Raw genomic sequence first — 15,039 nt, forward strand, 5'->3', positions numbered from 1 at the left:
AGGGGGGTCATACTGGAAGGCCGAAGAAAGAAAATGCTCATCAAGATAAAATCATCTGCAAACAACATTATGAAACAAACGTCAACTTTGAAATAGATGTTGCAACATCCCGCTATTACTTCCTCAAGTTTCAGAAGAAATTATCTTTCGCAATGAAGTGCTTAGCCTGAAGGGGAGTCTTGGAGCAACGTAAAAGTTGCCTCCTTGTGACCTATTAGGTCACGGTTTCGAGCCCTGGAATCAGTCAGTGATGCTTAGGTAGGCTGCCTAAATCACACCTTCTTGCCTTCTCGGCTCTTGGGGTGCGGCCTTCCCGGACCTTGCGAGTACATGGGATGCTTCGCACCAACCCTTTTTTCTTATAAATAAAATGCTTAGCCTGAGCTTGACTAACTTGAGTCAAACTTTCTAGTTGGCATATTTTTTTATTAAGTAATAATATTATTTGATTAGGGACAATTACAATATACAAGCAATATAATAAAAAGTAGAGAACCTACTTGTAGTTTATAATCAACTTAATCTTGGGGCAACTAATTTGAGCTTGACCTATATCATGATTGCTCAGTACCTTTTCAATACAATTTCTAAAATTATTGTACATCAGATTAAGATATCAAGCACATCCATTACAATTCTGGAAAATGTCAATGCACGTTAACAAAGACCAAAGACATTCAAAGATTAAGAATTTATGTAGCAACTCTACATGCTAAAATATTACTGTATTTTTTTTCTTCTTTTTTTAAGCTGGTGAAGAAGTTAGCATAGTTAGGGCTACGAGAAGAGAAATCAGTTGTCTCTGTCTGCTTTAGACAACAAAGCAGCACAACCACCTTACTCCCTAGACTTTGTGAAGACAAAATTTTCATTTCGCACAGCATATGTATGTCGAATTGAACCTGTTTAACACAAATTTTGTACTTTCTAGCCAACTTGAACAAGTAACAAGCAAAAGATAATAGTGATCAAGTCGAGCCTGAGTGCTGTTATAGTGTTATCATGAGTTGGTTAAGCTATGCTACATCCAAGTCAAGCTCGAGCAAGTAGGTTTATGAAACAACTCAAGTACACGCACACCTGAGGTATCTGTCTGATAAAGACCAGTACATTTAATATGACCATGACAGTAAGGTTAAGATCCATCAGAGAAAAACTTACCGCTAATTTTGAAGTGGCTTTGAGCTGATTAATCATTAATGGAAGGGTTATACATCGAATAAGAATAGTTGTAGCGATTATTGATGCCCACCTGAAATATATTTCCAAAATGAAGTCGTCAGTCATTTCGTGACAATATAAAGCACAAGTTGATTTTAACTTGTGAATGTTGCATTACAACAGCACAACCAAAAGAGAGAAACAAACTATGAACGTTAAGGTTTCCTAAGTATTTCAGATGAAACATTTCCTATATCTGTCAAAATTCCGAAATTAAAAATACATCAAAAGTTACAAAAAGAAAAGAAAAAACTTCAATATACGCAAGGGTCCTCAAGTGTTTAGAATTAAACAGTTCTACAGTAAGAGTTCCAGCAAACATCTGTCCATCTCCCGATTAATAAATGTCCAAAAACTAAATCAATCTACGTGACATACTATAAATTCAAAATATTGTCTCAAATTAAACCTCAACGTTTTATTACCCTGTCAAGTTCTGGAAACACACATGCACACATTTTTACATATGAAATACAAGTAAATAGATTCATAAACCATATTATCCCTCTCTTTCTCACCTAAAAATTCAGAGACATATCAAGGATTTGAACATTATGGTTTCGAGTTTGGGATTCAATACCAGAACTTATTTGATTTGCTGGGTTTGAAATCAATTATTTCTACTTCTTTAATAAATTTATACAAGATCGAGCCAAAGCTACCCATAACTTACACTCTACATCCGCCTCTGCCAAAATTTTATCAAAAGAGGAATAACTATACCACACTCTTTCCTTTTTACTACTACATCAATTGAAACAACAAGCTATCTACCATGCTATTCTTACCAATCAATAACAACAACAACTACTACTACTACGACGCCTTAAGCTCAAACAAGTTGTGGTCGGCTATATAAATGCTCACTGACCACGTTACTCCATTCAAACTCATCTCATGCCAATATTATGCAAAATAGAAATAAAAAATTAATCTTACCAATCAAATCCAGTAAAAAAATGAACATAATCAATCAAGTACTGCAACACCTGCACGGGCAAATATGACTCAGCAGCAGCAACTGCCACCTCATTCACTGCTGGAACTTGAGAAGTTACAACCTCGACAGCCTTATCTGCCAGCTCAGCAACTTCACTTATGTACTCTATCTTTTCTGCTCCACCACCACTAACACTACTAGACATATTCCTAGTGAACACTGAACCAAAATTCATACAAATCATGTGTTGGGAAGGGCGAAATGTTCGATCTTGAAATGAGCTTTGGGGCCCATTGAAACTGTTAATTCCACTTTTCACATAATGGGGTTGGAAAAAAGTGGAAAATCTTGGATTTTTACACGTGGGTTCTTGACTTATTTTATCATCATCATGTGGATAATGAAATGCTGGTGTAATAACTCTTTGTTGTTGATAAAGAAACTTAGCTCTTGTTGTTAAGTTCCTCCTATAAGCCATTTGAATTTGCTTCCTTCAAAAAAGAGAAATTTTTAGCTGCACAAATTAGTACATCAAACACCAAAGATTAAACCTTTATAATTCTTCATAAATGGGTGTTAAGAGTTACTCGATATATGTGCTGGCTCGGACACCACAGTCACAAAAAATAAGAAAGAAAAACTGAATCTTTATAATCATTCAACTATAAAGGGTAGCATGATACACTAAGCTCCCGCTATGTACGAGGTCGGGAAGGGCCGGACCACAAGGGTCTATTGTATGCAGTCTTACCCTGCATTTTTGCAAGAGCCTCTTTGCAAGGCTCGAACCCGTGACCTCCTGGTCACATGGCATCAACTTTAACCGTTACGGCAACGCTCCCCTTCAATCATTCAGCAACTATGATGCATAGAAAATATCTAATAAAGACATAGGCGGATCCAACATATATGTATATCTATATATTGTCTTCAAAAAGAAGAAGAAAAATCAGCTGAACAAGTTGGTAAATCAAACACCAAAAAAGATCAAAACTTTATTATCATTCAGTAACTATGATACAGAGAAAATACCTAAAATCGAAGAATAAGAAATCAATATTCAAAACTATAATTTCAGATCCCAATTATTTGTATTGACAATTCAAAACATAGAGAATAACAGCTTACAGTTAATTACACCGAACTGCTAAAATGGGCAGGGTTTTTCGGTTTTTTGGGGTTTTAGGAGCAAGATGGTGTCAGCCAGTAGAAGTGATAATACAAAAATAGCCCTGGCGCAAATTATCTCTTTATAAAAATTACACTAAACACCCCTGTAATATAACTCAATTATACTCACACCCCCTGCATTACAAAATCAAACACTTTAAATTATTTAGTGTAATTAACCTTATCTTCTCTAAATCAAAGTTAAGCTGTAACCAGTTACAATTTGAATATGTAAACAAAAATTGGCCAATTTGAATGTGTAACCTATTTTGTTACATATAACTGATTATTCGCCTATTAGTATTTGTTACATATAACCGGTTATAATTTGTTGCTTATAATTTTTAAAACGATTTGTCCAATTGAAGAAAAAAAAGAACTTCATTATTCGTTACATATTAATTTTTTCTCAAAATTTTAGCTCTTCATTTATAATTCTTGAATAGAGAATGACTTTTAACAGAAATTTTTCTCATACATAGTATTGAGTTATTCCTCAATATAGCATAACACATATTTATTAAAGGTGTAGAAAAATTGAATTGATAAAACATATTAAGCACACTTGAAGTTTTATATTTATCAAATAGCAACAATAATTTTTTACATTTATCTAGAAAATTGAGCAATTATTAGTTATATAAGGAGTTACAATCAAAAGAGATACTTTTCGTTAAGTTATTTTCGATCGGAGAATTATATGTAGCTAGTAAAGAGAAACACTAAATTTGTACATTTATTAAAGAAATTGATAATCATTGATTATATAAGGAGTTACCATCTCGAGGAAAACTTTTTTTAAAATTATTCTCTATCGAAGAACTTATATGTAGCTAATACGAAAGTCCAAAACGGTGGAAAGAAAATGTAGAAAACAAGTAAATCGCAGTTGGGACTTATAAATCGCGATTAAGGATATGTATGATAGAGCAAAATCCCGGGTTTAGGTCTTTGGGAGGTGACTCGGGATACTTTCCGGTCGTGATGGGGTTGCACCATCATTCAATTCTTACCCGTTCTTGTTCGTTTCAGCGATGGATGTATTGACGCGGCACATCCAGGAGGAGGTGCCATGGTGCATGTTATGTGCTAATAAGATAGTGCTGATTGACGAGAGGGAGGTGAAGTTAATACTAGGTTGGAGGTTTGGAGAGAAACCCTCAAGGGCGTATACACCTTGTCCTATGCGGTGTTACGGGACACCGCTTCGTCGATTTTTTTTACTAGTTATATATAAGAGAAATAAAAATTGAGTGTAAATATAGAAAATGACACATCTTACAACTATAATAAGTTATTTATTTGTTCATCTCTTCAAATTTTGACACCGTTTATGAAAAATTCTGCGTACACCACTGCAAACCCTAGAAGCTAAAGATTTCAGGTTGAGCATGACTAAAACTGAATACATGGAGTGCAAGTTCAATGGCATTACTCATGAGGATGTAGTGTAAGTAAGTCTTGATTCACAAGTTATCCCCTAGATGGGTAGATTCAAGTATCTTGGTCAGTAACCAAGGTAACCAGAAAATTGACGCACACCATATTGGAGCAGTTTGGATGAAATATAGGCTTGTTTCTGATGTCTTGTGTGATAAGAAGGTGCCACCAAGACTTAAAGGCAAGTTCTACAGAGTGGTGGTTAGACCGACCTTGTTAGATGGGGTGAAGAGGGTTAGTTAAGAACGCACATGTCCAAATGATGAAAGTAGTGGAAATGAGAATGCTGAGATGGATGTATGGGCATACTATGAGAGATAGGATCAGCAATGAAGATATTCAGGACAAGGTGGGGGTGGCCCCCCATGGAAGAGAAGATGCGGTAAGTGCGCTGAGATGGTACGAGCATGTGAAGAGGAGAAGCTCGGATGCCATAGTAAGGATGGGTAAGAGATTGGACATGTTGGGTTTCAAGAGGGGTAGAGGAAGGCTTAAGAAATATTAGGGAGAGGTGATTAGGCATGACATGACGCATCTTCAGCTTACTGAGGACATGATCCTAGATAGGAGATTGTGGAGGTCGATGATAGCTTAATTGTAGGAATTCTCTTAAGAACTCGAGGATCAACCAGCTGACTCAAGAACTTAAGCAGAAGTTCGAGAATTTCAACAATGGCGACGAGAAGAACTGTGGATTTGAGAGAATTATGAGAGAAGAGATTATTTAGGAAAATTGTAATTGAATTCTTATTCATTTCTGTGTCTTACACTGTACTTGTATGAAATGGAAAGAATACAACTTGTCTAACAGAATTTGTTCTCCTAACAACTCGCAACACTAACTCCAACTAACTTCTCCTGATCCTTGTGGTAAGTGTTAACCATGCCTATTTCACCAGTCCTTGTCCTACAGCTTTGTTTTCTTTCTTTACCATCCTTCTTTGTAATTGTTGCGGTCAAACGCACACGCAAGTATACGCGGTCGTCAAGTAATAAAGTGACTAAAAGTCGGATGTCGATCCCACGAGGACTTGTGATTAACTATTAACTAAATTAGACTATCCTGATTATCTAAACAAGAATTAAACCTAGAAATATTTGATTCTAAACTAATTAAAATAAATAAGAACAAATAATGAACTTTGAACAGAGAAAGAGCAGTTTTTTATGATATCAATGTAATGAAAACGATCTAGGGTTATGGGCTATTTAACATTCCTATTGTATTCTTCAATTGAATTGAATAACTAATTTATCTAGTTTATTGGTTGACAGGGTTAATATTGCTCATAAGAATCTGTCGAGTTCTTACTCGCCTATTCAAGCTAACCTAACGCCTATATGTCTATGGAGTTAGAATCAACAAGAACGCATTTATAATTCCTGTAAATCAACGAAGCAAGGCAATTAGGTATATGTCTATCCTAACCGCGAATCGGTTCTCCGATGCCCAGGTTCAAGAACTTGCTCTACTCAATCCTATATGCAATCTAGAATTCCTACTTTCGAGTTCAACTCTAGATTCGTAGATAGTATTCAATTGGTGATCAAGCAATCAAATAATTAAGTGCAGGATTGAATAAATAAACCAATATGATAAACTAAGAAATCAAAATCAATATCCGAATAACAATAGTCATGAAAGAACCACAACCCTAGAACGTGAAGTTTAACTCCACATAGACATGGTAGCAAAACAACAAATTATACAAAGAAACATAATAAGACTAAGTTGGTGGAAGAAAAGATGAAACCCGGCCTCCACGGCGGCTCTGTGCTTGTGTTTTCCTCTCAAAAACGTCCTCCTATGTATATATACCAAGTAGGGTTGGGCCCAAACAATTATACCTTCTCCAATGTGAAAAGGACACTTTTTCCGGGTGACTAGCGCGAGCTCGCGCATCCGTCGCGCATGACTTCTGACATTCTGCCTCCAGCTCCTTAACTCGCGCGACTTCGCGCTAGAGCTCGTTTTTCACCCTGTTCCGTTCCGAATTTGGAAAAACATAAGACATGAAAGTTGTAGCACTTTGAGTTAGTTTTCCAACCATATATTGTGGAGCCAAAATGCAGTTCTGAGCAAAAAAGTTATATCTATTTTACTAGACAGTGCACAATATGCCTACTGGAGTCTTCGTTCGCTCTAACTATCATCCGTTGACCCCCAAACACGATCCCGACTTAATTCCTTGAACTTTTACTCAAACTTTAAAGCCCCAAATCACTTGAATTCATTCCATAATATCTACATAGCTCGGAATCACTCCTACAAGGCATAAAACACACCATTAGTGCAAAACACTAGCGATTAAAGCTCAAACTCAATTTAAGTGCAGTAAATTAGAGTGTAATAAACGACTAAAATACGTAATTATAGCTTATCATCAGTAATATAGTCTCTAGGTTTGGACAATGTGGGCTGGCAATGTCAGTGGTGGGAGGGTATGCAATTTGAGTGAGTTGCTGGTGGCATTTCTTTAATAGTGATACATGAATAATTGGGTGTATTCTAACAGATAGTGGAAACAGTATGGTATATGCAATTGGTCATACTTTTTTGGAAATTTGAAAGGGTCCATAATACTTTGCAGCTAACTTATGTAATGGTTGTGCTCACACGTAGCTTGTTTATATGGTTAAATCTTTAAATAAACCCAAACTCCAACTGCAAATTATCAGTCACCTATGAGCATTAGCTTGTTGTTTCAAATGTTGTTTGAGCAGTTGCAACTTCAGCTCCATTGATCAGTGTATTGTCAACTTCAATTGAGGTTGATTCACCTGGCAAGTAAGGAAGGTGCAAGGGGGAGGTATGCCATATAGAACTAGGAGTGGTTTTAATAGTTGAATTGTGGGATGTATTGCACCAGTATTCAGTCATACGTCACCAAGAATACTATTTGGAGCAGTCCTTATTGCACAAACATCTGAGATATGTTTCCAAGAATTTGTTTAGAACTTCAGTTTTCCTATCAGACTGAGGATGATAGGATGAGGAAGTGTTCAATTGCACCCATTGTATTGAGAACAGCTCTTGCCAGAATGGACTCAAAAACACTACATCTCTCTCACCAACAATCGAGTTTGGAAGACCATGCAATTTAACTATGTTATCCAATAATACTTTGGCTACTGATTTGGCAGTGTAAGGATGCCTCAAGGGAATGAAATGACCATACTTACTTAGTCTGTCCACAACCACAAAAATGACTCCATAACCATGGGACTTGGGTAAACAATCTATAAAGTCCATACTAATTTATGACCACACCGCATCTGGAATAGGTAGTGGTTGTAGAAGGCCAGGGTAGGCTGCTAGATCAGATTTGCTTCTTTGATATGTGTCACATCCATACACAAATAACCGGACATTCTTCTTGATTTCGTTCCAGTAAAATAGTGTCATGAGCCTTTTTAATGTTGCTTCAATGCCTGAATGACCTCCTTGTGGTGTAGAATGCCATAGCCCAATGATGTGTGCTCTCAACTGCTGAATGTTTTGCCCACTACCAGTTTCTCTTTCCTACTCAACTGGTTGTGTTGCCAGGTGTACTGTGGGTGAGTTGAAGGATTAGCCATTAGTTGCTCAATCAATGCTTTGAGCTCAGAGTATGTCTCCCGGCTATCAGTTATAGCTTGCATCAGATCAGAACTGGTAGTAGATAGTACAAGGGAGAATAATTCAGTTCCAAGCATTCTGAAAAGGGCAGCTGCCACCTTATTTGTGACTCCACTTTTATACTCAATGACATAGTCAAAAGGCATAAGCTTGGTCAACCACATAAGCTGAGAGTTGGTAAGAAGCTTTTGTTCCATTAAGAACTTCAAAGCTCTTTGGTCAGTTCTAATGATAACCTTTGGCCAAGCAAATACTGAGACTATTTAGTGACTGCATGAACTGTGGCCAATAACTCCTTGTCATACACTAAGAGTTCCATTTGCCTGGTAGATAATGACTTACTAATAAAGGATATGGGATGTTATTGTTGCAAGAGGAAAACACATATCCCGTATCCACTGGCATCAGTTTGAACAACAAAAGTTTTGCTGATTCAGTCGATGCTAATACAGGGGGCTTTTGTCAAAGTTTCCTTCAATTCTTCAAAAGCAACATTAGCTTTGGGTGACCATTTGAAGTTATCTTTCTTTAAGAGCTATGTTAATGGTTTGCAAATGATCCAAAAAATTTGTATGAATCTTCTATAGTAGCAAGTTAAGCCAAGAAATCCTCTCAGTTGTTTAATATTGGTTGGTATGGGCTAATTTTTTACAGCTTATATTTTCTGATGATATGTTGATACTTCTTCTTCAATAATGAAATGGCCTAGATACTCAATCCTTTTAACTCCAAAGAAACACTTACTCTCCTTAGCAAACATATGGAGTTTCTGCATTTCAAGGAATACAGATCCGAGATGCCACAAGTGATCCTTCATGCTCCTACTATAGATGAGTATATCATCAAAGAAAACTAGTACATGCTTTCTTAGAAAAGCCTGAAAGACAGAGTTCATCAAACCTTGAAATGTTGCCGGTGTATTTAACAGACCAAATGGCATCACCAGGTTCTCATAATGCCCTAAATGAGTCCTAAATGCAGTCTTAAACACATCCTCATTTACCATTCTCAATTGGTGATATCCAGATCTTAGATCTAATTTTGAGAAGATCTTAGACCCTCCCTATTCATCTAACATATCTTCCACCATAAGTATTGGAAACTCATTCTTTATAGTATGTTTGTTTATGTCCCTATAGTCAACACACAATCTCGAGGACCTATCCTTTTTCCCGACTAAGACAACAGGTGCAACAAAAGGATTGTTGCTAGGTTGTATAATCCCCTGATCTAACATTTATTGTACTGGTGATTCTATCACACCATTTTTCACTAAGGGATCCTTGTAAGCTCTCTTGATTATTGGTTCAGTTCCTAATTGCAATACAATTATGTGGTCAAACACTCTCCTAGAGGGTGGTAATTGTGTACGTTCCATAAATAATTCCTTGAACTCTGTCAGTAAAAGTAGGTATTACTTGAATCATACAAAGCTCATAATGATTACCTGTAGCTCTAGTTAATCTCCCAACTCCAGTATTTATGATATGTTTCTCTGCTCCTCTCATAACATACTTTCTTCTTTGGTAGTAGAACTCCATAGTAAGAGTTCTGCAATTCATCTTGATATCCCCTAGAGTTAACAGCCACTGAACACCCAATACCATACCACATAACCCTAGAGGCAATAGCAAGATTTCAACAGAGAACTCATCCCCTTGAAACAACCAAGAAATTCTGCACATCTTATCAACCGTCAACATGTTATCATTAGCTGGAGCTACTAACTGGGGTGTGGTTGGTATGACAGGACACCCAAGTTTGGCCACTACTTCAGGATCAGTGAGATTATGGTAGCTTCTTGTATCCACCGTATTAGTTTATATGAGTCCACCACACTATAGAGTACCTAGTCCTCTATGAGTTTCCACTGAAAATACTAATGAACCAAGTTGTATAGAGATCTGGTCCTTTATCAGTTCCCTCAGTGCTAACTACTGAACCAGTATGTAAATGAGACACATGATTTTTACGTGGAAAACTCCCAACTCACGGGATTAAAAACCACGACCTACCCTTGTAGGATTTCAACTTCACTACTGAGAAATCTTTAGATTACAACCTATTGTAACCTAGGAATTAGCCTCTTAATCCCTCACTAACTTGTAACTACACTATTACAAGCTACTTTGTAATAACTCTATTACAAAGACTTCAATCACTGTAACTTGTAATACACTCATCACAAGCCACTTTGTCACTCACTAGTTACAAAGACTTCAATCACTCACTAACTTGTTACAACACTATTACAAGCCACTTTGTAATAACTCTATTACAAAGACTTCACCATTCAACTAACTCTAGCCAAGACACAAACACAAGGGTTTATGATTTACAAAGGATTTCCTACACAATGCTTCTAACTAAGCTAAGTAGGAGTTATAAATTAAGAACAAATAACAAAGACTCAACAAACCTAAGGACTTAAGATATCTTCAATCTTTGGATCTGGTCCTTGAGGTTGCAACAACTTTGTTCTTGAGAGAGGTGTTTCTAGCACTTGAAAGAATATCACTAAAAATGCTCAAGAGTTGTCTTGTGCCTTGCACCAGGTTGTTATACTACAAAAGACATCACCATGGTGATGTCAATTCACAATGGTGATGTCAATTCTTGGTTAGTACATGCCTCTTCCCAATGGGAAGTGACTGCTGCACTGTCACGTGTATAGTTGCAGGCAGTCACTTTTTGCAGTTGCTTTCCAGCTGTATAGTTGACTTATACTTCTGTCAGGGGAACACCAAGGGATCAGGTCCCTGATCTGGTTCTTGTGAATCTAAAGGCACACTGCCCAGATTATCTTGAGTTGATTAACTTGAATGATTGTACCAGGCATGCTTCAGGTCCTTTATCTGGTTCTATATAGAAAGTTTGTTAGATCATCAAAACATAGATTAAAAGACCTTAAGCCCATCATACCGATATTTGTAGGGGTTTCTTATAATGATAACCAGTCACTCTCAAGGTTCTAAACCCCCTGGAACCATTCAAAGCATGAATTATTTTCAGTTGGTCCAAAGATTGAGCCAACTCTAAACCTTGTTCCTCCACCTCTCCTCCTGTATCCTTTTCAAATAGCTGACCTTATTCTTGTTCTTCTAGTTCCAACAGATACAACTGCTTAAGGTTTTGGCACTTGTGACCCTATACATACTTCTCATTGCAGAAGTAGCATAAACCTTTAGCCCTCTTCTTATTCATCTCTTTTACACTCAAGGTTCTTCTATTGTACCCCTTATGAGCTGTCTAGTTACTTGAATTAGGGGTTGGTAGAAGAGGTCTATTGTGATTCGTTGGATTCCCGTACCTCTTAGCATTTGACTATTGGCCACCTTGATCAGTAGAAGGATACATGATAGTAGAAAGATTGGCTTCTTGTAGCCTAGCAATCTTGTAATCTTGAGACAAAGTAGTGGAATTTGTTAGCTTTACTACTATGTTTAACTCATGTTTCAGCCCACCTACAAAGTAGCTAATCGCATTTTCTTGTGACGGATTGATGAATATAAATTATTCATGTAATTTCATATGTAAAAAATAAGTTTTTAAAATAAAATATAAATAATAATATCCTATCCTTGAATATTTCCTAACAAATCTTGTAGGAAAAAGAAATTATGAAAAAGAAGGAAATAAGCTAAAAGACAAGAGAATGAAGCAAAGTCACAGCTGCACACATCATGTTCATATTCGCAAATGTGGAATATACATATGGGCTTATGGAAAGAGACAATTAGAGATGAAAAGGAGCATATTTGTATATGTGGAATCAATATACGCAAAGTCACATTCGCATACATGGAACCTGCATTTGCAAATCTAGCCCATAAAGTCATGAATGGAAGCAAAAGAGTTATAGATGCATATGTGGAATCTATATACACAAAGGTCACATTTGCATATATGGAACCTACATTTGCAAATCTAACCCATGAAGTCAAGAATGGAAACAAAAGAGTCATATATGCATGTGTGGAATCAATATTTGCAAAGGTCACATTCGCATACATGGAACCTACATTTGCAAGACTGACTCATGAAGTCAAGAGTGAAGCACAAGTGCTATAGTTGCATATATGGAATCTACATACACAAAGGTCACTTCACATGCATGGATTTCACATTCACAAAAATGGAACATGACAAAAGCTACTCATCTTTTCCTATAAATAGCAAGCTATCTTTGTATAAGCATATCCAATCTTTGTAAGACAAGAATTAGTCTTGGTCTTTTTTCTTTGTAGTAAAAATATTTTCTTAGTCTTTTAAATATTTCTAATCTTCTAAATATCTTTATTAGCTTTCCTTACTCCATAATGGAGTAATCTCTTTTCGTTGGGATAGTTGATGAAGCTTGATATATTTTATAATACTATCTCAGTTTTTATATTCTTGGCTTGAAACTTTTTATTTACATTTCATATTGTGCTGAAATGATGGTTTCTAATTACTCTATTATCACGTCTAGATATTTTATCTCTAAGTTATTCATATATTAATTTTGTAATTCTCGTGGAGAAAAATTAATATATAATAACTGATGAATAAAATAGTAGAGTGAAAGTAATTTTTCAGTAAACTATTATTTCAAGTTAGTAATCTTGCTTGCCTCGGTTTTAATTCTCACGAAGGAATTGTTGTAGGAAAGATTATTGATCCTTAGTAAAAATATTCTCACGAAGTTTTTACTTTCTTTTAGCACAATTCAAGCAAGAAAAATATTTCGGTTTAAGCGTCACTAGTCTTAAGTTGATTAATTAACATAATTCTCACGGAGTGTTATTAATTGGTTATTTCTTAGTGAGCAAAATATAATTGTATTAGAAATAAACAATTATTCTTGAGAGAAATAAATGTAGAAATTGAGATTTTATTACAGCAATATTATCAAGTGAATTCAATGATTCTCAACTCTTTTTTAAATTATAAATCTTCCAAAAATATTTGTTTTGTTTAAGTAATTAACAAGTTTTAAACCTCACTCTCTTTTCATCAATTTGATTCTCTCAAATAGTAGTTAAAATATTATAAGTCTGTAGCATAGATTATCAAGTCTCTGCGGGACGATATCTTAAATTATATTAGAATTTGACAGAGTACGAGCAGGAAATTCTAATACACATTGGCCTCGTCACGGATTCACTCTAGTGAGATCCTTTCAAATATGGCTTGATAATCCTTTACACTTTTAGTTAGCTTGATCTTTTTTATTTCTTCTAACGGATCATCAAAATCGGTTCCAAATCTTTCCACCATTGCCATAACATATTCATTCCATGTAGCAGGATGGTGATATTGTTTATACCTCATGAATGACAAGTGCCATTGGATGGCCTCACATTCTAACTGCATTGCCGCCACTTCCACCTTCTCTTCAGCAGCTACTTTCTCCATGGAAAAGAACTGTTCGATCTTGTATAGCCAAGATCACAAATCTTCCCCAGCAAATCTCAGATACTCCATCCTAGACCATCGTGAAAAATTGAAATTGTGACCATTATGATGACCAAAATTCCTTTCTCTATGAGGACTTTCATCAGATGACTACTCTTCATGTTTTACTGGAGTTTTATCCCTTCGTTGGCCAGTAGCAGCTGTGACTTACTCTTTCAATTCAAGTACAATTTGATATAACCTTTTGAGATTAGAAACCTCCCCTGCTAAAGTCCCGATCTCTGAAATAATCTTTTGCATCAATTCACGCAATTCACCTACTTCTGATAGTGAATTTTCAGTTACTCTTGTTATTCCTTTCGTCATTATTGCCAAGGAAAGGATCGCTCTGATACCACTGATAGCTTAATTGCAGGAATTCTCTGAAGAACTCGAGGATCAAGCAGTTGAATCAGGAACTTAACATCGAAGTTTCAGCAATGGCGACGAGAAGAGCTGTGGATTTGAGAGAATTATGAGAGAAGAGAGTATTTAGAAAAATTGTAATAGACTTCTTATTCATTTCTGTATCTTACAATGTACTTGTATGAAATAAAATGAATACAACTTGTCTAACAGAATTTGTACTCCTAACAACTCGCATAACTAACTCCAACTAATTTCCGCTGACGTGGCATCTAACTGAATAACTGATTTTTGGAACTTTGCCTCCTAACTATTATTTGCTAACTCCACTAACTTTGAGCTGGATGAGCTGAATTTGGATTAGGGTAGAAGGTTAGTAGGTAATATAGTGTCCGGCCTTTCCATACTGATAATTTTGGTATTACTCTTGTTCTAGCTATCCTACGATCCCTATTATTACATTTTGTTGCTTCTGTTCTAGTATGTTACTATCTTGTTGTTGCCTCCGTCTTTTTTTCATAATGTTTTCCTCATTTGTTATTCATTTATTTACTAATTGTGTTTATCTGAGCCGAGGGTCTATTGGAAACAGCCTTTACTTGCAGAAGGTCGGAATAAGGTTTCTGTACACCGTACTTTCTCAAACTCTACTTGTGGAAATTCACACGGTATGTTGTTGTTGACTTATAAATTGCATGCACTTATAAATGGAACTTGGTGAATAAAGCAGTTTGATAATGCGAATTGCGATAAATTGCATTCAACAATTGCAACTTATAAATTGCTTATCCAATTGCGATTTGCATATCCGTACAGAAATTCCGGCTTATAAATTGTTTTCACCAAT

General features: G+C 36.0%; 1 protein-coding gene across 2 annotated transcripts in view; it reads right to left on the reverse strand.

Annotated features, from left to right (window-relative positions):
- The window catches only part of LOC109214534 (mitochondrial inner membrane protein OXA1-like), a 7,317-nt gene extending 3,951 nt beyond the window's left edge, over window positions 1-3,366 (reverse strand). The window contains exons 1-3 of one of the 2 annotated variants that reach the window (XM_019378463.1): window positions 3,290-3,366; window positions 2,161-2,652; window positions 1,162-1,252 (exon numbers count right to left, since the gene is read on the reverse strand). In XM_019378463.1, the coding sequence (XP_019234008.1) occupies window positions 1,162-1,252; window positions 2,161-2,639 (570 nt within the window). In that variant the 5' untranslated portion in view covers window positions 2,640-2,652; window positions 3,290-3,366. The other variant, XM_019378464.1, reaches the window with a different exon arrangement.
- Between the last annotated feature and the right edge of the window lie 11,673 nt (window positions 3,367-15,039).

Source organism: Nicotiana attenuata, unplaced genomic scaffold, assembly GCF_001879085.1.
Source record: "Nicotiana attenuata strain UT unplaced genomic scaffold, NIATTr2, whole genome shotgun sequence".
In the NCBI taxonomy this organism is placed as follows: Eukaryota; Viridiplantae; Streptophyta; class Magnoliopsida; order Solanales; family Solanaceae; genus Nicotiana; species Nicotiana attenuata.